The 23157-nt window shown below is 50.4% G+C and overlaps 2 protein-coding genes across 7 annotated transcripts; both read left to right on the forward strand.

Annotated features, from left to right (window-relative positions):
• The first annotated feature begins 121 nt into the window (after positions 1-121).
• On the forward strand, positions 122-2520 carry PAGR1 (PAXIP1 associated glutamate rich protein 1). Its single transcript, XM_037012810.2, has 3 exons — positions 122-880; positions 1091-1173; positions 2110-2520. Exons 1-3 carry the CDS (start codon positions 399-401, stop codon positions 2307-2309), a joined length of 765 nt encoding a protein of 254 aa, XP_036868705.1. The 5' UTR covers positions 122-398; the 3' UTR covers positions 2310-2520.
• A 208-nt stretch (positions 2521-2728) lies between these two features.
• On the forward strand, positions 2729-21717 carry MVP (major vault protein). Of its 6 annotated transcripts, none has more exons than XM_017680494.3 (15): positions 2729-8283; positions 8974-9170; positions 9365-9560; positions 12693-12816; positions 12923-13054; positions 13935-14029; positions 14326-14562; positions 15911-16192; positions 17041-17285; positions 17348-17557; positions 18553-18933; positions 19681-19797; positions 19968-20094; positions 20613-20801; positions 21448-21717. In XM_017680494.3, the coding sequence occupies exons 1-15, from the start codon at positions 8257-8259 to the stop codon at positions 21664-21666; spliced, it is 2778 nt and encodes a 925-aa protein (XP_017535983.1). In that variant the 5' UTR covers positions 2729-8256; the 3' UTR covers positions 21667-21717. The 6 variants fall into 6 exon arrangements, with proteins under 6 accessions (XP_017535983.1, XP_017535984.1, XP_017535985.1 ...); XM_017680495.3 differs by having other exon boundaries at positions 9038-9170; XM_017680496.3 differs by having other exon boundaries at positions 2729-2867; positions 9038-9170.
• The last annotated feature ends 1440 nt before the right edge of the window (positions 21718-23157 follow it).

Consider the following 23157-nt stretch of genomic DNA (forward strand, 5'->3'; position numbering starts at 1 on the left):
ACCTCTTCCAAGTAGTTCTGATTAGAGTGGCGCTTCTCGCGCCATCTCTGTGCGCCTGCGTACTGTGGCTCTGCGCAGCCCGGGAGGCGGGTCGTAGTTGCGGGAGGGTACGGCGACTGAGGAGGCAGAACTGCGAGGTGTGGGGAGAGGGCGCTGCGTAGTGTGGAGAGGGGCGGTGTGAAGGTGAGAAGAACGGTTAAGCAGCTCTCCGGCCGGGGACTAAGCGCCTCCTCCTGGGGACAGACTATCTGGTTGCAGGGGCCGCGCTCTTGGAGCCTGATTGGTTGAAGAGACATTCTCAAACCCCTGGGGAACCCAAGCCGCTGTGGGGCAGGGGACCCCCTCCTCGGTTTAGTACTTCTACGCCTCTTATCACAGGGCCCTTTCCCTAGTGGCCTATGACCCTTGTCCGCGGTCTTGGAGACATTGCGGCCACCACAGTGGCGCCTCTGTCTGAAGAGGGGCAAGTGACCTCTGGCCTCCAAGCTCTAGCTGTGGTGGATACCGGAAGCTCTTCTGCTTCGGCCAATAATGCCGAGGAAGAAGGGGGAGGAGGCCGGAAAGAGGCTGAGCCTCAGAGGTCTGGGGTCGAGGAGGTGCAGGGAGAAGTCCCCAGAGCTGAGGGGGAAGAGCAAGCCAAGGGAAAATCCGAGGACTGGTGTGTGCTCTGCAGCGATGAGGAGATGGAGCTGCCCGAGGATGGGCAGCCCTGGATGCCACCCCCCTCCGAAATCCAGAGGCTGTATGAACTGTTGGCTGCCCACGGTACCCTGGAGCTTCAGGCTGAGATCCTGCCCCGCCGACCACCCACGCCTGATGCGCAGAGCGAAGAGGAGAGATCCGATGAGGAGCCAGAGGCCAAAGAGGAGGAAGAGGAAAAGTGAGGGCACACCCTTACACTTGTTTACATCCCTGGGGCTGCACTGCTGATGCCTGGAGGACATTGGGAGGGGAGGTGGTACCCGAGAGCTTGGGAAGTGGAGGGAGGGAGGAGAGTAGAAGAGGAAAAGCCTGCAGGCTGGGGAGAAACACGTGTGTGGGAGCCTGAGGGGACCATCCTCACCCTTCACTTTCTGTCCATTTGTACCAGACCGCACATGCCCACAGAATTTGACTTTGACGATGAGCCATTGACACCAAAGGACTCTCTGATTGACCGGAGACGCACCCCAGGTACAAACAAGAAGGGAGACCTCCACTCCCACTTGGTCAATAGCTGACTCCCTAAAACAGGCCTTTTGGTGCCTTGCTTGCTACACAACTTGTATCTGCAGGAAAGAGCATTCACCCAGTGGCGCCATCTTTCTAGTTTAGATTGATACCCCATTTTCATTTAAGAAGCTATCACAGATAATTCTGTCCTGCTTCCCTTTTATCTCCATCTCCCCAGAAGTCCAGTAGTACTGTATATACACCTCCTAATCTGACCCAATTCCCCACCCCACGTGCCTTCCCTAGAATTTACCCTTGAAGCCATTCTTGATTTCTCCTTTTACCCCAACATTCAAGGCAGCAGCAAGTCTTGTGAGCTCTGCCTCCAAAGCATTTCCAAGTTCATCTACTCTCCACCTTCAACACTGCACCCTCATCACCTTCAAAGCTGCCATCTCTTGCCTGGATAGTTGCAGTGGTTCCTAACTGGTCTTCCTGTCTCCAGTCTCAGCAACCAGAATGATACTTTTAAAATATAAATCTTGTCACTTCTTGGGGGAAGAGCATGTTGGGAGAGAACCCCCCACACACACACAGAGCTTCCAAAGGCATTTCCATCTAAACTAGAGATCCAAATCCCTTATCATGGCCTGTAAATCATTCCTTTGGCCTCATCTTTCACCGTTTCCCCCAGCTGTCAACACTGTCTTTGAACAGATCTCCCTGTTCTTACCCTGGGGCGTTTGTACTTGCCCTTCTCCTATCTGGAATGCTCTTCCCTGGTCTTCACACTACTGGTGCCTTTGCTGCCCACCCCATCTGAGGCCCAACCCTAAACCTCAGAGGCTTGAAAAGTCTTTATGTTTAACATGCTCCCCGAGTACTTAGTAACATCCTGGCAGGTCTGGTGCACACTGCCTCGCTCCCTTCTACATTTTTCATCTTACCCTTCTCTAGGAAGCTCAGCCAGGAGCCAGAAACGGGAAGCCCGCCTAGACAAGGTCCTCTCAGACATGAAGCGACACAAGAAGCTGGAGGAGCAGATCCTTCGCACTGGCAGGGACCTCTTCAGCCTGGACTCAGAGGACCCCAGCCCCAGCAGCCCCCCACTCCGGTCCTCAGGGAGTACTCTCTTCCCCCGGCAGCGGAAATACTGACTGCTGCTGCCCTAACCCTTAAGATGCAGAGCATGTCCCTGGGCCTTGTCCTGCCCTTCCTAATCCAGGGCACTGAGAAACCTGGGAAGAGGAGAGAAACTCCAAGCTCCCAACACAGTACCTTGCCAGAAAGAGAGTATGTGTGTGTGTGTGCTGTTGAACATCTGTTTGGATTTTCTGAATCTAAAATAAAAAATACAAAGTTCTCGTAGAGGAGGAGCTTCAGCTGGAGCCCAAACCATTGTGGAAAGGCAGAATTGTATTTGCTCAGATTGGGAAACTAAAGCCAGATGAGGCAGAGTCAGTCTGCACCTGTCCCCTGTCTTGGACCTTCCAGCTGTGCAGTCTCACTCCAGCACTGCCACCTGGCCGTCAGGCTGAATGAGTTGTAGTTCTTCAGCTGTACCCAGAGGAGAAAAGGAGAACCAGCGGCAAGGGCCCTTTAAATGCCCAAGCCCCACCCCCCAAGCCTGCCCTGCCTGGGACTTTAGGGCTGGCCTGGGCCAGGCCTGTCAGTTTCCTGATCTGAGGAGTCTTGTAGCCGCTGTATTTGTGGATGTGAGTACTTTGGTGTAGCCCCAGAGCCCCAAACCAGTGGTGGGATCTTGTGTCCCTCAAGGCTCTCTTAGCCCTCACCCGCCTTCTGGGAGGGCCTTGTTCTGCTGGGGAAGGTAGGACCTCTGAATGAGAGTAGGGAGGAAGTGGATTGGAGTGTGGCCTCAAGACGTTTTGCTTTTCTTGTTGGATGTTTCTGTCTTTGGAAGTAAGGTAGATCAATTTGTCACCTTGCCAACACCCCTCACCTTCAAAATTTCAGGCCCCTCTGACTTAAGGCTCTCACATCAGAAATAACAGCAGGAGGCCACTCAAACTCTCTTCTGGAGCTAGATTGATCTCTGCAATCTATACTCATCTGTCCCCTTCCCTGGGGACCTAGACTCTGGCCTGTCCCCTTGAGATTTTAGAATGTGACTTATCCCCATTAAGATCACTTAACTATGCCAAATGTTGAGATTTTCCTACTGCTCCACTCAGGGCTGTGCCAACTGTGGTCCTTGCAGATCACTTGACAAGTCATTAGCAGAAGGAATTTAAGGTAGGCTTGATTTCCTGAAGGTGTAGTTTGGTGAGCAAGGCTTTTTTTATTTCATTTTTTTTTCTTTGAGGGGAGGAAGTGAAAAGCAGGAAACCCATTTGGACCCACCAGCCTGTGGTGGATCCTGGATCTGGCGCTCAGGAGTGGAGCATAAAGGGGCGGGAAGTCATAGTGAGGCAGATATCCCTCTGTTCTCTGCTCCCTGCCTGGGTAGACTCCTAGGAAAGGCTGGTTGTCAGGTGCGATGTCAACGGACTCCCTGGAAACTCCTGTTTTAGCCTTTAGCACACAGGGTACCCGCCTGCTCCTGATGAACCTTTCTGAGCAGGGAAGCCCTCCAAAGCCTTGATTAGGTAGGGCAGCCACTTTGAATGGATGATGGTCCAGGGACAACCTGAGGGCTCCAGGGTAACTCATGCCTCTTTGTTGGGTGTTGCCCTCCCAGGTTGCAGAAAATGCTCACCTTTGGACTGCTATTGACGCTGTTTCCTCCAGAGTGCCCAGCCCTAGTTAAGGTCCTTACCTTCTTGTTCTGTGCTTAGTCTTAACACTGCTGCCTGAGAAGCCATGCTGCCTCCTGGTTTGAGGGCTCTGCAATCATGCTACCTGGCGTGGAATTCTGGATCCATTTTTTGATCATTGTGTGATCCTGAGCAATGTTTCTTAACTTCTAGGCTCTTGTGAGGATTAAATGAGTTAATTAAAGGCACTTAATACAATGCCTGACACAAAGTTCTTAATAAATGGGGGCTGTTATTTGGGATTACTTTGAGATTACCAAAGATACAAATTCCAGAATTCCTCTCCTGGAAACCCTGGCCTGGTGGGTCTGGGGTGAGGCCTGGGAAGTAGGACCAACACTGCCGGCTGAGTCCTGTAATTGGACGAGATGAGAAAACATTGATCTGGATCAGGGGTTCTGAAGCCTGGTTCCTAAGTCACTACTAATTGAGGCATCCTCACCTTCAATGACTGACATTAATTGGCAGTGTCTGGGAGGTAGGATGGAGGGAAGGCAAGAGATATCCTGAGTAGGCAGTTTCTGCTCTGTCCCTAGTGAGACCACCAAGCTGCTGCTCTCTCAAAGCAGGCCAGTTGGGCTGGAGTGTTCTAAGATTTTCTTAAAATAAGGGAAACTGCCAGTTGAGCCCCTGTTTATGCTGAACTTAGTATGTTTTCCTAAACCTAAGCTCCACAGAAGTGATGCTAGCAAGGCTGTCACCAGCTTCACCTCCAACTTCAGGCCTGCCTGGGACGTTTGTGTGGATAAGGGGGCTGCTTGGACCTGGGAGAGGTGGAAGGGGGCTGGAAGAGAATAAATGAAATCTCCAGCCCTTGAGGAATTGGCAATAATCTGAGCTCATTATTCCTCCCAGCAACACTTTGATGAGCTCCTGTGCATTAAAGACATCCTCCAGTCCCTAATCCCTTAAAATCTAGGAAACAGGCACTGTTATTCCCACTTCAGTCTAGGAGAGTACAGCTCAGAGCTAGCAAGTGGCCCAGGATTCTGCTGACAGTGACGGAACCCAGCCTTTGCTATATAACCATCTGTGGGAGAGCTTTTAAATATAACAATGCTTGGACCATACTGCAGACCAATTACATCAAAAAGTACCCAGAATGGGTGGTTTTAAAAGATCTCCAGGTGATCATAATACACAGCCAGGGTTGAGAGTGGCTGCTGAAGACCACAGCTGCTCCTTACTTTAATCTGTGCCCAAATCATTGGGGATCTGGTTAAAATATTGTTTGATTTAGCATTTCTCAGTGGGGCCCAAGATTCTCCCACCCATTTAAGCTTCCAGGTAATGGTGATGCTGCTCTTCCTTGAAGACCAGTACACGTGTAGCTGGTCCATTGGGTACCTGATGTTTAAGACTGTGTCAGCCACTCATAGTTGACCCTGAAGATCTCAGATATGTAGATATGTATCTCATGCTCTGGTAAAATTTAATATGTGTACTTTTGAGCCAAGAAGGTCAAGAGCTGCCTCTTAACCAGAGGATGAGCCCAGCTTCTGCTTACAGACTGTTTTGTTCTCTGCTCAGCTGTGCAGTACCCTCCCTTCTTTGTGTGGTGCAGCAGGGGAGCTACTGGTCGCTGAGACTTTGGGTGAAAGTTGACTGGTTCTTCTAGGAACCTCATGACACTTGAGGGAGGTGTGATCAGGCAAGGCTGGGCATATACCCAGACAACAGACTTGTGGGTAGATCTTGGAAGCAAGCACTAAAGTGAAGTCTGGGTAGGTGAGTGGACTTAGGGTATTGGGACCAACCCCAAAGTCTGGACAGGCTCTTCCAAAGGTCAACACCATCTTTAGCGTTTTTTGAGGACCCTGATGTATTGGAAATAAAATGCTCTAACTATTTCATCTGGCAAACCACAAAAACCTAAATCAGATTTGTCACAGACATACAGCCTGACTCAAGTGGTTTCTCTGGATCCCCTGCAAGGCTCTATATTGAAGCTCACTTCTGCAGATGGGGAGAATGAAACAACAAAGCCTGTTCTTGTGTGACTAGCAGGAGGTCTAGGTTCAAGGCACAGCTTTAGGGCATGGTAGGTGGGTGGTCAGAGAGGTAAGACAAGAGTCCTGGTACTTAAAGATAGTTGGCAAGGGGTTGGTCTGGAACAAGACTGGAGCCCAGCCTGATCAGCTATAGAGATGACTCTCAGCTGAGTCACTGAGTTGGGCGAGGCTTTCAGCCCCCCTGACTGGGCCCAGCTGGGGTGACAGATGGTGGAAAGGCCTCAGCCATAGGAGGTGGGGGATCATCCAAAAAGGAGCCATTGGAGGCTGTTCCCGGAGACTGCTTTCAGCCTTGCATGGCCTTTGAGAGTTCAGATCTTTGCTGTGGGACCTCAGGAGACCTGTCCACACCTCTGCCTACAGCCCTAGCCCTTCCTCTCCCACCATCTGGCTTTCTGGCCAGGCTTCCACCCCACAGAGAACCTGGCAAAGGAGCAGCTGGAAAATGCTTCACTTGGCTGTCAGATACACCTTCTGTGCTGTTCTTCTAGCCCCACAGCTGGGACAACAAAAGACTTGCCACGTTCCTGACCAGTAAACATGGAGGGTTAAGGCCAAGATGCCAGATGATGTAGGGAGCCTCTAGTGCTTGCTTCCATCCCCTAACTGGATAGGGAAGCTGGGCCTTGGGCTGTTCCCTGCCTCAGCAGTTAAGACATGCGGTGCTTCTGAAGAGCCAGGCTCTGTTCCAATTGCTTTATGGTGAACCCAGTCCTTATAACTTGGGTAGATGCCCAATCCCCCATAGGTTAGGAAACCGGTATAGGGAGGGCAAGGGACTTGTCTAAAACTATCAAACCAATAAGGGTTAGAACCAAGATCCAGGCAGCCCTAGCTCCAACCCATCTGGGTCAGGGCCACATCAGGGAGCAACTTTGAGGAGTGTCAGCATAGATAACAGGTAGGGATAATAGAGAGGTGTAGGAAAGAAGGTTAAGAGCGGGGAAAACAGCCCTCAAGTCAGAAAGCCTACTCTAGTATTTTCAAACACTACCTGAAAACAACAGAAGAGGGAGCCCTGACGTTAGAAAAGTTACTCCTACACTTAAGGAGAAATGAACTTTGCCAGGAAAGGAGCTACAGGTCAAGGTCAATTCCCATACAAAGTTGTAAGGTAAAAGAATGAGGAGCAGAATAACATCCCTCCTATATGGAAAGTGTACCAGGAAAACAAATCACAATTGTTAACCTCTTTCAAAATGAGGTCAGACATTAAGGAAACACAAAGCAAGGCAGGAAAGTGGTGAATCAGTACTGTATGTAAGCCCAGGCAGTCAGCTGATCTGGGCCCCTAACTACTGTGCCTTGCTGCTACTGGAAAGAGATAGACCAGATGAAAATCTCTATGGTACCACTAGCTTGCTGTGGCCTTAAATGCCTCATTGTCCCACTCTGGGACTCAGCTACTTAGAGCTACACTGTATAATATGGGATCAACCAATCTCATTTGGCTCTTTTAAATAAAATTTTAAATCCTAAATCACACTGGCCACATTTCAAGTATTTAGTAGCTGCGTGTGGCCAGTCCAGAGACAGTACAGACCTAGAATATCTTTTATCATTGTAAAAAGTTCTGTTGGGTGGTGTGTTAGAGGGTTTTAAGCAAACATTTGGCAGGTGCTGAGTGCAACAGCCCATGTGTAAGACAATGGAGTGATACAGACTGTGGTAGGCAGAAAAGCTTGTGTCCCATCTAAAGGGCACAGCTGCTACTCGTCTGTAGCCAGTCTGGCTGGTGGAAATGTAGGGCCTGGTTCCTAATTCTTTAAGAGAAGCAGAAATTTGGAGTTTGTGAAAACACAATTTCTAAACAAAGAAATGAAACTACAGATAATGTGAATCAAGTAAAAAAACCCTGGTCTTCACCTTGATTATGTAATTCCATGAGTCCTGCCTATTTCTCCTGTGCCAGGCCACTCCCTTTTCTTTGCTTGTCATTCTTACCCAGGTTGGTAGTTGGATGAATGGTGGAGTGGATGAAGTGCCATTCCTTTCTGGTCAGGGCCACATCAGGGAGCAACTCAGGGGAGTGTCAGCATAGCTAGCAGGTAGGGATAATACAGAGGTGTAGGAAAGAAGGTTAAGAGCGGGGAAAACTGAGCCCGCAAGTCAGACAGCCTGCTCTAGTATTTTCAAACACTACCTGGTAGTGGTTTCTAAAGTCTGATCGAAGTCTCAGGACAAGGCTCTTGAGTTGCCTAGTAAACTTGGTTCCCTTTGTGTGACTTCAAGGGACATGTCCAAAATCCAAGACTAGCTGAAGGAAGGGATGGGGGTTAGGTGAGAGGTGTGACGTTCCTGAACAGGCCAAGCACTGGATGAAACTACCCAGGATTCAGAAGCAGGTGGGTGGAGTACAGTACTCATATATTCCTTTCCCCCACTTGCCTCTACCCACAACAGCAGGGAGCCAAGGGGGAGCAACAGACCAGAGAGAACTGGAGAGGAAAGGGCTAGATTAACATGTGGTGCTTCTGATCCATTTGATTCTATGGGAGCATCAGTGTTGCCTGAGATCCCTTCCTTGAGAGGTCACCCAAGTCTGAACAGTTCATCTGAGGATCGCTTATAGCAGGAGGGGAGAGAGTCGTAGACAAAGATCATGCTCATGTTTGAATATAGTCGGGGCCCTCTCAATTCCCTGAAATGAGCCTGCCCCTGGAGGAGCCTCAGCTCCCCACAGTGCTGGTGAAGGCGCTAGTACCTCCAGAGATACCAACTCTCCCAGCCTCCTACACCACAGTTGGGAGATTGGGAAAGTTTTGATCTAAAATCCCTCCAGGTGCTGAAGGCAGCTTAGGGGAGGGAAAGTTGATGGGAATGAGGGAAATAAATCAGTGGAGAGCCCTGGGCTACTGTGGTTAACTGCATCAAGCAGTTCTTGACAGGGGTGAGGTCTGGATGGCCTGTGTTGCCCTGGGTGGGAAGAAGAGGTGGATGTGGGAATGGTGAAGGTGGAACAATCTGAGCTGGAGGAGGAAGATTGCATTTCCCAACCCTACCTGTCTTCAGGCTTGTGCTTTGCCTCCTGCCAGGCCCCTGTGTTCATCTTGCATCTTTTCCCCACCTGTCTGTCACTCTGTGCCGCCCTGGTCTTAGGAGTCACCATGGCAACTGAAGAGTCCATCATCCGCATCCCCCCATACCACTACATCCACGTGCTGGACCAGAACAGCAACGTGTCCCATGTGGAGGTTGGGCCGAAGACCTACATCCGGCAGGACAATGAGAGGTTGTTGTAGGGCCTGAAGAAGGGGAGGAGTGGGGTGCCTGTGAGTCTGGCTATCATGACTAGCTCCTTCCTGCTCCCAAGTAGGATTGACTCTGGCCTGGGTGACTGGAAGCTTTCTCTCCCATTTATTGCCTCCTTTGGGAGGGGAAGCAGGGTTCCTCTGGGTCCTCATACCACTTCTCACCCTCCAACAGGATCCTGTTTACCCCCATGTGCATGGTGACTGTCCCCCCACACCACTATTGCACAGTGGCCAACCCAGTGTCCCGGGATGCCCAGGGCTGCGTGCTGTTTGATATCACAGGACAAGTACGGCTGCGACACGCTGACTTAGAAATCCGGCTGGCCCAGGACCCCTTCCCCCTGTACCCAGGAGAGGTTCTGGAAAAGGTACCTGGCTTGCCTCCCTATGCCCACTCTACCTGTCCTGCTACCTTGTTCTAGGGCTCCTCACTGCCTTCTGGAGGGCCAAGGGAAGCAATAAAGGATTACATTCGCTGGTGCTCCCCAGGGGCAGAATTGACTCATTGCCCCTCTACTCACCTTCCGTAAACACCTCTGCCCCCTCACATGTGCACAACAGACTTGCCCCTTTATTTAAAGCTATAGGCCTATCTTACCACATAATCTTCTAGGCTCCAGAGCCTGCTAGAAGCTTCCAGTCAATCTGGCACTAAACAACTTGTGTCACTTAGTAAGCGAGAGTAAACGTTTCATTCACACAGCAACAGCAGATGAGGTCCAGGCTCTAATGCCTGTGACCATTTCACAGGAAGGCATTGCAGGCCTGCAACTTCCAGCCAGACCCATATCCATGCTGCCCTCAAGCCTGGGTCTGAGCAAGTGGGCATCTGCCTTCATCTCCTTAACTGGCCTTCCACCTTCACCTCCTTGATTCTGGAAACATACTAGCATGACCGAGGGAGCTTGGAGACGTTTCCACCTACTACTGAGTTGCAGACACTTTGGGGAAGAAGTTGTGTGTGTGTGTATAAAGTGATGAAGAATAATTAGAACATTTATCCTTGAGGAATCTGAGTGAAGAGTGCAGGGGAATTATTTGTACTATTCTTGCAACTTGGCTCTTTTATTTATTTATTTATTAAGGTATCATGATATACAATCTTATGAAGGTTTCACATGAGCAACATTGTGGTTACTACATTCACCCATATTTTCAAGTGCCCCCACACACCCCATTGCAGCCATGGTCCATCAGCGTAGTAAGATGTTATAGAGTCACTACTTGTCTTCTCTATGCTATACCTGCAACTTTTAAATGAGTCTGGAACTGTTAAAAGCTGAAAGTTACCCATAGTCAGGTCCTACCTCAGACCAACTAAACCCCTTGTGGGTGGGGTATGTGGGATACTCAGGTCGTAGTACTGAAAAGCTCCCAGATGAAGCCATCTGTTAGGGTAAGATCCTTCCCTTATGTAATGCCTACCCTTATCTCCTTCTGCCTACGGGAGCCTCAGGGAGGTTCTCCTCCATCAGGTGGATCCAGGAACCTGACACATCCTTCTATCTCTTTAGGCCTCAAGTATCATTAGGATGTTCCTAATATGTAATGAAAAATAGTGCTTCACTGAATAGCCTTGTCTGTGTGTCCTCATGCACACTATTTTGTTTTTTTAGTAGAAGCTAGTTAAGAATTTCAGCTCCCCACATGTGCACACTAAATCTGTATGGGCTTTTAGGAGTGGCCTTGGGAATCCAGTTTCTAGTGATTCACTGCTTTCTCTTTCTCATTCTTTCTTACTTTTTGATGTACTTGAATATTCTCTGTCCTATTCCCTGACAAGCCTCTGCATCTGGCCCCTGCCCCTGTCTCCACTGAACTCACTTTAGAGGCCCAGTGGACAATCATTCTATGTCTCAAGGGCCCTTGCAACTACACTCATTGTTGATCTGCCCTCATATTGAAACTTGTCTCTGTTTTACTCTGTGGATGTCTTTTTCCATCTTAGTTTTCTCCTCCCCCTCCTCCCCACAACCTGCCACCTTCAGTTTCTTTCCTGAACCTCCTGTGTGTTCTCTCACCCTGTCTTTGCTTTCAATACTTTTTGTTGAAGATGCCCAGCCCTGTACCTTAGCTAGGAGCTATGGACATCCAAGTCACCTAACTGCCTCTAGGAGGCTCTGTCCTGGATGTCCCACAGCCACCCCATGCTGGACATCAAACTTAACACCTTCACTTACCCTCTCATCTGTTCAGCTCTGTATTCCCCTTCTTACCAGATGATACACTGGGTACCCAGTCACCCAAGCTGGAAGCCTGCAACGGTGTGAGGAGCAAACTGGAAAGAGAGAGGTGGTGACCAGGAGACCAGTTAGGAAGATATTTCCATCCATCCGGGCGAGATACATTGGTGGGTTAGGTAACGGTGATGGCAGGAATAGGTAAAGGTAGAGCCAGCTTTGCGATGGAACAGAAAGGAAGTGACAATGGCACACGTGCTCCTCCTGGAATGCTTACCTTCCCCTCCTCCCACACCTCTGTACCCAAAGCCAGCTCTTTCTTTGAGCCCCAGTTCAAACGCTACTTTCGGAGGGCCTCTCCTAACTTCTGCTGCATCTGACCTTCCACAGCCTCTCTCCTTGACATTGCACACTGCCTGCTTGAGAGAGTGCTCTGTGTCTGTCTTACCACCTGCTGGAACTTAACCTCCATGGAGACAGAGTATGTCCTGCCCCCAGCACAACCAGCCGAGCATCATGCATGTAGAGGGTATACAGGGAAGGACTTGCTGGCACCTCTCCCACCCAGTACCTGGTCAGTGAGTAGTTACTCAGTCCTCTCCACTGCAGGGTCACTCTGGGCTGACTAAGAAGCAGCAGGTAGGCTTCCTTAAAAACTGAGTTCAACTCCTGATTCTCTTTCTTGTTAGCTGTGACCGTGGTCATGTCCCTTTAGAACCTGAACCTCTCTTTCCTTGCTTTCCTGCCTCTCTCAAAGGTCAAGTGAAGTCCTATTTTTAGAAACATTTCTACAGACTTCTAAAAGGTCTGGCTGCTTGCTGCTAGGTCCCCCTTTCGTGATTGGAAGGAGACACGATGAGTGAAGTACAGTGGCATTCTTGTGACCATGAGGCAACCTTGAAAACAAAACCACAGACTTAAAGCATGCTTGCGATGACAGTTTGTATCTTCCACCTTCTAGAGAGCACTGTGCACACTAGGCCATGAGATAGTCATTTATCCAGTTTCCCAGTACTTCTCCCACATCTCTCATCAAGCCCTCCACCAGATTTCCCACCTAAATTTCTAATGCAAGACCACTTCTCAGCACTTCCTGTAGAGGAATGTGTCCTTGGCTCATTGGCAGTGGTGTCTTCTTGCTCTGTGAACTTCATCTTAGTTCTTTAGACCAGATGGCTTTGGGACTACCCCTACCTGTACATTCTACCCGGGGTCTTGTTTTGGGATGTGTAATGATTTGGACTCTAACCTCCAAGGTATCAGGTTTAACTCCTGGAGTCACAGCACTGAATGTTCCATAATTCCCTCTTCCCCGATCAGGACATCACCCCACTGCAGGTGGTCCTGCCCAACACTGCCCTCCATCTCAAGGCATTGCTGGATTTTGAGGATAAGAATGGAGAGAAAGTGGTGGCAGGAGATGAGTGGCTATTTGAGGGACCTGGTAGGTTCTTTCCACTGGGCCAGAATTGGGGTGAGAGGCTCCCTGCCTTCCCATTATAGCCCTGATATTTTCCGACCTTCAACCTCTGCTAACCTTCCCTTCCCAGGCACATATATCCCCCAGAAAGAGGTGGAGGTAGTGGAGATCATTCAGGCCACAATCATCAGGCAGAACCAGGCCCTGCGGCTGAGAGCCCGCAAGGAGTGCTGCGACCGAGACAAGAAGGAGCGGGTGACAGGTGGGTCATGAGGAAATGCTGATGAGGGGCAAGCAGGCAGTACCTCCAACTGCCTTGGCTGTAGGGGAAGTGGGGGAAGGTTGGGGATAGCCACCAGCAGCCTGGGAGGAAGAGCTCCCCTGGTATCTTGTAAATTGTTAGGGGCTGCCTGTTGTTTCTTCTCCCATCCCACTGTCATTGTGGGGCCTGGACCTGATCTTGTTATCATGATCATGTTGATAAGATTTTTCCCATCCCTGACACTTTACTATGAGCTGGGGTGGTAGTCCTATTTCTGGATCAGCAAAACATGTGTTCATGTACAATTAGCAGTTTTATTTGACAAATGGAAAGTAGTAAACAATGAGTTAACAAATGCAGTGCTTACTCTGTGCCAGGTGTGGTTCAAAATGCTTTACAAATGGTAACTTACTTAGTTTTCAGACAACTTGGAGGTACTGTGATACCCATTTTCCATATGATATAACTGAGGCACAGGTGTTAGGTTACTTGCCTGGGTTTCTGGCCAGGAAGGCCAAGGCTGGACTTGTACATAGGCCCTTTTGCTTCTCCGGTAAACTAAACATCATCTACAACTCTAATGAGGCAGTTCTGCCCATTTTAGGGGAAGGAAAAAAGTTGGTCCTTGGAACTTAGAGAAGGCACAGTAGCAACTTGGGTACTTAAAAGGGCTCTTTTAATTTTCCTGGGGGTTAGTTTTCCTCTGGTCTCAACAAAAGGAATGAAATCAAGGACTCCTGTGAGGCCTTTCCATCTGGGGGTAGTGGCATCTCCTTGCCTACAAAGTCTTGCAGGTCTCCTGTTGTCTAGGCTGCTGGAATGAGCAGCTGGGAAGGGGGCTGGGTGACCTTTGACCCTCACCTCTCTGCCCTTGGCCCAGGAGAAGAATGGCTGGTCCGCTCAGTGGGTGCATATCTCCCAGCAGTGTTTGAGGAGGTTCTGGATTTGGTAGATGCTGTGATCCTTACAGAAAAGGTTTGTGCTCTGGGGTGTGTGGGTTAAGGGTCCCTGGGGTGGTCCCAGTACTCAGGGTGGCAGAGCATGGCAGCAGATTACATGAAAGTAAAAGAGAAGCAATAATTCTAGAGCCACTAAAAGAAATTCAGAGGTCAGATTATCTGACAGTCATCTGAAAGGATTAAAAAGTCATCCTAGGTTGGTAGAAATTGTCACTCAGAACTGGGAGCATTTAGTGGCCCAATGAGGTTCCCAGACTCGCTAAGGAAGTTGGAGGCAGGTTTTCTCAAACACCACAACATGTTGCTCTACAGACAGCCCTGCACCTCCGGGCTCGGCAGAACTTTGTGGACTTTGGAAGAGTGCTCCGCCACACTGGGGAGGAGTGGCTGGTGACTGTGCAGGACACGGAGGCCCATGTGCCTGATGTCTACGAGGAGGTGCTGGGCGTTGTGCCCATCACCACCTTGGGCCCCCACAACTACTGTGTGATTCTTGATCCAGTTGGACTGGATGGCAAGAACCAGCTGGGGCAAAAGCGTGTTGTGAAGGTGAGTGTCTCCCCCTCACCCAGAGGCATGAGGCCCTCAACCTCTTTCCCTTTTTTCTTCCCACCCCAGATACATGTTCTAGAAGCACCAAGCTTGCTATGTCCCTCTATGCCTTAACAACACTTGGTTCTCTCTTTAAGATAGTGTCCCTTTGATTTTCCTGGCAATGGAGTGCCTCCCTGGCCCTGCCCTGTGCCCACAGACCCCAAAACTCCCATCATATTTCACATCCCTGTTTTAGAAATTTTGTCATCCTACATAAAATGAATAACTTGGTTTCCCTTTGTCTTCACTCCCTGCCTGATCCCTTCTTTGAACTATATGTGAGACTGCCAGTGATTGACAAACTCTGTAAAAGCCTGAATGATGGATATTGTAGGCTTTGTGAGTGGTATGGTTTCTGTTGCAGCTGCTCAAATCTGCTCTTGTACCGTGAAAGCAGCGTAGTCTGCTCATGAATGAACAAGTGCTGTGGAGTCCCGTACATTTTATTTGCAAAAACAGGAGGTAGAAAAAGTAGAAGCAACTCAAATGTCTGTCTATAAATTGGTAAATGGATACAAAATTTTAGTAAATCCATACAGTGGAATATCATTCAGCTATAAAAAGAAATGAACAAGTACTGACATCTGGGAACAGAAGGTTAGCATGTACCGATGCATGCTGCAGCACAGATAACCTTAAACATGCTAAATACAAGAAGCCAGACATAAAAGACCACATATCATGATTCCATTTATATGAAATGTCCAGAATAGGTAAATCTGTAGAGACAAAGTAGATTAGTGGTTGATGGCGAGGGTGGGGACAGTAACTGTGGGGTTCAGGGATTCTTTTCAGGGTGGTAAAAATGTTTTAGAACTAGATAGTAGTGATGGTTGGACAACTCTGTGGATATATTAAAACAACTGAATTATATACTTTAAATGGGTAAACATTATGGTATATGGATTATATCTCAAATATATATTAAAAAATAAAATAAAGGCAGCAGATCAGATTTGGCCCACAGATGAGTTTGCCAACGCCTGGATTATATCATCCCATGCAAACAAAGCATGGGGGAAATGAAGAGCAAAAACAGATTAATTCTTAACTGTTGAGCTTGTGAGGATCCAGATGTTGACCATTCACGGAATTTTTCAAGAGCAGATGAGATCTGTGGGCATTTGTAAAGAGCCTCAGAGTCCAGATAATTCCTCACTGTATTTTAAGATGGAGGTGGGGAGGGTGCTTTGGGGTTCTGTCCACAACACAAGCCTATAGTGCATGGGGCTAGGGGAGGTGCCATGAGAAGTACTTGAAAGCTTGGGTGGCCATTGCTTCTCACCCCATGTCTCCCTACTAGGGAGAGAAGTCTTTTTTCCTCCAGCCAGGAGAGAGGCTCGAACGAGGCATCCAGGATGTGTATGTGCTGTCAGAGCAGCAGGGACTGTTGCTGAGGGCCCTGCAGCCCCTGGAGGAGGGCAACGATGAGAAGAAGGTCTCACACCAGGCAGGGGACCGCTGGCTTATTCGGGGACCCCTGGAGTATGTACCTTCTACCAAAGTGGAGGTGGTGGAAGAGCGTCAGGCCATCCCTCTGGATGAGAATGAAGGCATCTATGTGCAGGACATCAAGACCGGAAGGGTAAGAGCTGAAGGAGGGGGCACTGTTACTTCTGTGGGCCAGGCGGTGGCTTGCCCGGGCGAGCAGGTAGTGCTGAAGGGGAGAGGTGTCTGGTGGAGGTGGGGGAGGGCACTTCAATAGCACTGATAGAAGCACCTGGGCTGGCTTGTAGGTATGAGGGCATCTGCAGAGTATTGAGTATTTGCCTTCCCTTTGTCTTAAATATCTAACTTCAAATTTTAGAAACCCCTAAGGAAGATGAGCCAGGTCTCCACTGCAGATGTGACCTCCAGCACAAAGGTTTTACTGAGGGGTGGCCTAGAGACAATAAGAAATGCCCCCCTCCATGCAGTTTCTGGTGGAATCCATCCCCTTTGCCCTTCACCTGAAACCTTGACCTTGGTCAAACTGAGGACACATCTCCAACCTGTTTTTCCAAAAATCCAGCCAAGAAGTAGAGCTCAGAATCCTAGGATGTTAGTATGTACTGCCTGTTTCCCAGGACTGCATCTGTCCCTGGCATCAGAGGCCAGCTTACCCGAGGAGTGTCCTTCAAGATGCCCCATGAAGGAAAATTCCGGAAGAAACAATATCAAGTACTTACCACTTGCCAAGTTCTCAGCACTAGGCATGGGAGATGTCATTCACTCCTCAGCCCTGTGAGGGGGTCACTATCATGTACATTTCACAGATGAGGAACTGAAGCACAGGGCTGGCAGATGGTGAACCTAAGCACAGCCTCTCTCTGGAGACCATGTTTAACCATGATGCTGTACTACCCCCAAACCAGGTCTGCTTTAGGACCACTCAGTGGGTCTTCCTTGCTTTTACCTCCCTGGTAACGTCGGTCCTCATCCTCATCTCTCAAGGTGCGTGCTGTGATCGGAAGCACCTACATGCTGACCCAGGACGAAGTCCTGTGGGAGAAAGAGCTCCTCCCTGGGGTGGAGGAGCTGCTGAACAAGGGACAGGACCCTCTGGCAGACAGGGGTGAGAAGGAGGCAACCAGGACCCTTCAGCCTCCTGCTCCGCGGAACAAGACCCGTGTGGTAAGCTACCGTGTGCCTCACAACGCTGCTGTGCAGGTGTATGACTACAGAGAGAAGAGAGCTCGGTGAGGGGCCAGCCTTGGGGGGCACTGCCGCGGGAGAGGCTCTCCATGTGTCTGAATCCCAGCTCCCTCTACAGCGTGGTCTTTGGGCCTGAGCTGGTGTCACTGGGTCCTGAGGAGCAGTTCACAGTGCTGTCCCTCTCGGCAGGGCGGCCCAAGCGTCCCCATGCCCGCCGTGCGCTCTGCCTGCTGCTTGGGCCTGATTTCTTCACAGATGTCATCACCATCGAAACAGCAGACCATGCCAGGCTGCAGCTGCAGCTTGCCTACAACTGGTAAAGGATGGGGAGGAGTTGGTGAGGGCTTCTGTGGTGCAGCTCCCGGGGAGTCATGAGGAGGGATGGTCCCTGTAGTGCTGGGCATATAGAGGGCAAAATGCCTGACTATGTGCCAGGGTCAGGAAGGAATATCATCGTGGTCATGCATATCCAGTCTGATGCCCAAGGGGAATGACAGGGAAGATGCAGGCTCACCTCCTGGGACTGGGGTTTTGGGGACAGGGTAGGAAGACACTCCCCTGCTAAACTCTTAGCATGCGTTCAACTAAACACATAACTTCTGTGTTATAAAAATATCAGCTGGACACAACCAGCGGGAGTGGGCAGCATGGGCAGGGGCTCAAAAGCACACACTCTGGGGCTGCCTGTCTGCATCTGCATCCCAGCCCTGCCATTCACTAGCTGTGGATCTAGCCAAGTGACTTGGCACTTTCCTCAGTTTGGCAGTCTGTAAAATGAGATGACACTATAACCATCAACTTCACAGATTACAACTTAACAGTTGTAAGAATGCCCGAGAATTAGAACAGCCCCTTGTATATAGTTAAAGCTCCAATGACAGCGATTTGAGTCAGGGGAGATAAATCCCACATGAAGCAAAGCTCAGCAGCTCCCCAGCATGTGGTGCTCACCTCTTGGCTGAGTGGCCAGGATGTTTAAGAGGCAGATGGGGAGCTGACATCTTTGGGGGCACTACAGCATAACAGCTAAGAGCATAGACCCTGGAACCATACCACTTGAGCTCAACTTTCTGGCTTGCCACATATTGCGTGACTTTGGGCCTGTCACTTAACCTCTGTGGACCTCTCTTTCCCCATCTGTAGGCTGGGGATAATGCTCATCCCCACCTCACAGAGTGGCTGAGAGAAGTGTGAATGTGTATAAGTTTCTCACCTGGCACATGCTAGGCACAAATTGGCATTCTCTATGAGAGACAGTTGCTGTTTCCTGGAGAAAAATGACTTCCCCATTCCGGGCCTCTTTGCTCACAGGCACTTTGAGCTGAGTGACTGGAAGGACCCCCGAGAGATGGCCAAGCTCTTCTCAGTGCCTGACTTTGTGGGTGATGCCTGCAAGGCCATTGCATCCCGTGTGCGGGGGGCTGTGGCCTCTGTCACCTTTGATGACTTCCATAAGAATTCAGCCCGCATTATTCGCACTGCTGTTTTTGGCTTTGAGACTCCAGAAGTCAAGGGGCCTGAAAGCATACCCCAGCCCCGAGACCAGGCTGTCTTCCCCCAGAATGGACTGGTGGTCAGCAGTGTGGATGTGCAGTCGGTAGAGCCCGTGGATCAGAGGACCCGGGATGCCCTACAGCGCAGTGTGCAGTTGGCCATTGAGATCACCACCAACTCCCAGGAGGCAGCTGCCAAGTGAGTGGGGCCTGGCTGCCCACAATGCCTGCAGCAGGCCACTGCTGGGACCTGGGTGATGTGGCATCCCCTGGGAGGCAGCCTGTTGCCATCCTTCTCATATGGTCCCCTGAAAGTGTGGCTGGATGGCAGCCTTGCTCCTGTTGTTACTTGCCTTGCTTATGCTAGAACCTAAACTTGTTTCTATGGTCTTCCAGGCACTTGGGAGCACAGCCCTGCCTTCCCTACTTTCTCTCCCCCAATCCCCCAGGCTCAGGTGCTCCAGTCCCACCAGCTCTTTTCTGCTCCTGACACACACAGCTGGGTGCCCACCTTCAGATCTGGCTCTGGCTGTTCCCTCTGCCCAGAATGCTCTTCCCCTAGAGCACTTCAGTGCTGGCTCCTCCTCTGACCTCAGCCCAAGGTCACAGGCTTGGAAGGCCCTTCCATTCCTCCCCCAACTGAAGCAGCACCCTCTCTGCTCACTCATGTTATTACATCACCCATTTTCAAAGAACTTGTGACTGTCTAAAATCACTCTCGCTTGACTGTTTTCCCCACTTGAAGGGAAGTCATAAAAGCAGGGGCCTCAGTCACAACCACATTCCCCCTGCATCTCGAGGGGCACCAGGCTTACAGTACACACACCCTCCTTACTTTTGTGTGTTGAGTGCCTCTCCTGGGCCAGGGCTCCCAACAGATTGGTGATCTCTGCCCTTGGAGCTCCTAGCCACATGCAGCATTTTACCTGTCATCTCTCCCATCCAGGCACGAGGCTCAGAGACTGGAGCAAGAAGCCCGTGGCCGGCTTGAGAGGCAGAAGATCTTAGACCAATCAGAAGCTGAGAAAGCACGAAGGGAACTCTTGGAGCTGGAGGCGCTGAGGTGGGTTAAGAAATAGAGGAAGAGATGGCTAAGGGTTTTGGAAAAGCAGCTGATGGAGGGGGTCGGGGTGGGTGTGCATGAGAGAGAAAGCTGCCAAACAGAAGTCAGGGTCTGAGGAGGGCGGGGTGGGGCTTTATCCTGGGTCTTGCCTGACTCTGGGCTGTCTCCAGCACTGCTGTGGAGAGCACTGGGGCAGCCAAGGCAGAGGCAGAGTCCCGTGTGGAGGCGGCACGCATAGAGGGAGAAGGCTCCGTGCTGCAGGCCAAGCTGAAAGCAGAGGCCTTGGCCATTGAGACGGTGAGTCAGGGAGGTGCCCATGGAAGGATGTGGCCTCAGGGTCTGGAAGAGGCTCCATCACTTCAGTCCCTGAAGCCAAGCAGGATACCAGGGAGGCTAGCATAGAATCCTGTTAAAATACTTGTGGTTTATAAAGTCCTTTGCTCTCTATCAGTTAACTTAATTCCTGCCTGGAAGGTAAAGACTGTTACACCTACGTGTTATACATACTCAGACAGTGGCCAGCTTTGTGCCATGTGTTACATATGTTTTAAAGCATGATCTTATTTAATACTTAACATCCACCTTACTGAGATTTCATCTTCATTTTACAGATGAGAGAACTGAGGCTTGGATTATGGACTACCCTGGGGCACTAGCTGAAAGGTGGCATAGCCAGGATTTGTACCTAACTGGCCATAAGTGTGCAGTTCCATCCCTTCTACCTCAGTTTGCTCAGGCTTGCTGGCTAGGGTGATTTGATGGACACTTTCCAGGAGCCACACAAGTGAAAGAATGCTGGGTCTTTTCCTTTCCAGGAAGCTGAACTCCAGCGGGTACAGAAAGTGCGGGAGCTAGAACTGGTCTATGCCCGGGCCCAGCTGGAGCTGGAGGTGCGCAAGGCCCAGCAGCTGGCTGAGGTGGAGGTGAAGAAGTTCAGGCAGATGACAGAGGCGCTGGGTCCCAGCACCATCAGGGACCTTGCTGTGGCTGGCCCAGAGATGCAGGTGAGGGCTAGGGGTGTGCAGGGGGATGTGTGTGTATCTTAAAACCATACTTGAAACCAAGAAGGCAGAGCCAATGGTGGAGAGATGGGGACGTGGTGACAGAATTGTCCCTTTATCCTGACCTGTGTCATTGAGCACGGTGTCATATCAGGTACTGTACTGCACTCAGCAGCGAGCTGGAGCTCTGGGGGAGGCAAACAGATGGGACGTCAGTCTGTGTGCTTAATAAGAGATTGAGCAGGGTGATAAGGGGAAAGGGGAGGTGACACAGCAAAGTACTCAGTTGCAGCAGGGTCGCTGAAGAAGGGACACTTGAGTGCTGTAGAGTTAACAAGAGCTTCCCAGGGAGAGTCCTAGAGAGAAAAGAGTGAAACTTGGTGCCTTTGAGGAACAGAACGGCCTGGATGGCAAGTAGAGGGTAGAATGGGGAGCAGTTGGAAGCAGCTGCAGGTGAGGCCAGATATTTCAGGCCTTCTAGGTTCTTGAGAGGATGAAACCCTCAGGCTTCTTTATGCTCCTCCCTGAGATTCCTGATCAGGAGGGTGGCTTGGTCAGCTGCGGGGTCAGATGAGGGAGGATGGCAGTCAAGGAGATAAGGGCCAGGGCCTGACAATCTTCTCACTCTCCCCTTGCTGCCTCCCTCCAGGTAAAACTGCTCCAGAGCCTGGGCCTGAAATCAACCCTCATCACCGATGGCTCCACTCCCATCAACCTCTTCAACACTGCCTGGGGGCTTCTGGGTCTAGCGTCTGAGGCCCAGCCCCCAGCCAAAACAGCAGCGGCAGTACCCAGACCCCAAGAGGGCTCACTTCTTCAGCCCCCTCTTGCCCCTCATGCTCTTGGCAGCAACCATATGGCACCTTAGCTCCGTACTGCACTGACAAATAAAACCAACACTTCTGGGCATTTAAACCCTCTTCTGTTGCCTCAAGTTTGCCTCACAAGGGAGGTTAATGGCAGAGGGGGAGATAAATAACTACTAAAAACCACCCTCATCGGTAAGGTCAGGAGGAAACTGAGGCAGGGAGAAGACTGACCTGAAGTCATGCTGATAGGATTGCAACCCCAGTCTTAGCCATGAGACTGCCCTTCTGGCAGATGGCTTTCCAGACCCCAGGTAAGGGAGGTGATACTGCAGGGAAAAGAACAGGGCCTGCCTGGCCAGCCCCCCTGGGATGTCTCCTTCACTAATAACATCTGTTCTCACTGCTAATGCCTCTATGAGCCCAGCTTGGCCACGAAGGGGGGAATCCAACCATCTGGTTCCAGGTGCATCACCACGGCACTCCCCATCCACAACTTGGGAGGCCCCCTCTGGCGCCACCTTCTGGCCACACCACACAATGGGCAGGCCGGTGCGCTTGGCCCTCTTAGATGAAGATGTCAGCTGCGGGGCCTTACTTGTTGTGTGGCTAGAGAAGGCAACTTCTCTGATCTCTGTTTTTCTTGTGAAACGGGCCGGCAGTTCCCTAATAAGCAGGGTTGATGCCTTTTGTAGGGTCTTATTCCTGTTCCCACACTGGGCCTGACCCGTGGCCCTAGTCTCCTTCCCAGCTGAGCTGCATCTGTGTGGCCAGCAGGGGCTGTTTCCCACTGTCCCTGGGGCCAGCAGCTCAGTGTTGATGGAATGGGCAAGTGAGTCAGTGCCTCCAGCCTCGCTTCCTAACTCTCCTACCTCTTCCTGTAAGAGAGGTAACTAATTTGAAGCTCTTCACCGGGTACATGACACATGGTAAGTGCTGTGTTAGCACAGTTTATTGCCAAGGCCTTCTGGGATGAGTGACAGCCTGCAAGGTTTGTCTCTGATGGGGATGTTCCATCCATCTCAGCTGCTGGCTCCCACGGCCATCCCTTGACCTTGTAATTAATAACCACACCACATCTGAAATCTCAACTCCTGCTACTTCATCCTTGCCTTCCAAGAACCATTCATCCACCTCAAGATTTCAGTGACCTTGACCCCAACCACTTTCTCAACATTGCCTCCGCCCATTTCAGTCTTGCCCAGCTTACATTTTGTAGTCTGTTTTGTAGTGTAATAACTCACTCAAAGCCTCCCTTAATGTGTCCCTCGACCACCCCATGATACTTAGTAGAAAAGCCCCGTCCCTTTTTTTTTTATTAAGGTATCATTGATATACACTCTTATGAAGGTTTCACATGAAAAACATGTTACTTCATTCAACCATATTATCGAGTCCCCCCCACACCCCATTGCAGTCACTGTCCATCAGTGTAGTAAGACACCACAGAGTCACTGTTTGTCCTGTGCTACACTGTCTTCCCCATGACCCCCCCACACCATGTGTACTAATCATAATACCCCTCAATCCCCTTCTCCCTCCCTACCCACCTG

The sequence above is a fragment of the Manis javanica genome, chromosome 10, assembly GCF_040802235.1.
Source record: "Manis javanica isolate MJ-LG chromosome 10, MJ_LKY, whole genome shotgun sequence".
Taxonomy (NCBI): domain Eukaryota; kingdom Metazoa; phylum Chordata; class Mammalia; order Pholidota; family Manidae; genus Manis; species Manis javanica.

Bases quoted from the DNA above. Each gene is read 5' to 3' on its own strand.
- PAGR1 (XM_037012810.2), top strand. From the start codon at position 399: ATGACCCTTGTCCGCGGTCTTGGAGACATTGCGGCCACCACAGTGGCG. The intron at 881-1,090 runs GTGAGGGCACAC...CATTTGTACCAG, and splicing joins AAAGAGGAGGAAGAGGAAAA to ACCGCACATGCCCACAGAAT. The intron at 1,174-2,109 runs GTACAAACAAGA...ACCCTTCTCTAG, and splicing joins TGACCGGAGACGCACCCCAG to GAAGCTCAGCCAGGAGCCAG.
- MVP (XM_017680493.3), top strand. From the start codon at position 8,884: ATGGTGAAGGTGGAACAATCTGAGCTGGAGGAGGAAGATTGCATTTCC. The intron at 9,171-9,364 runs GTTGTTGTAGGG...ACCCTCCAACAG, and splicing joins ATCCGGCAGGACAATGAGAG to GATCCTGTTTACCCCCATGT. The intron at 20,095-20,612 runs GTGAGTCAGGGA...TTTCCTTTCCAG, and splicing joins AGGCCTTGGCCATTGAGACG to GAAGCTGAACTCCAGCGGGT.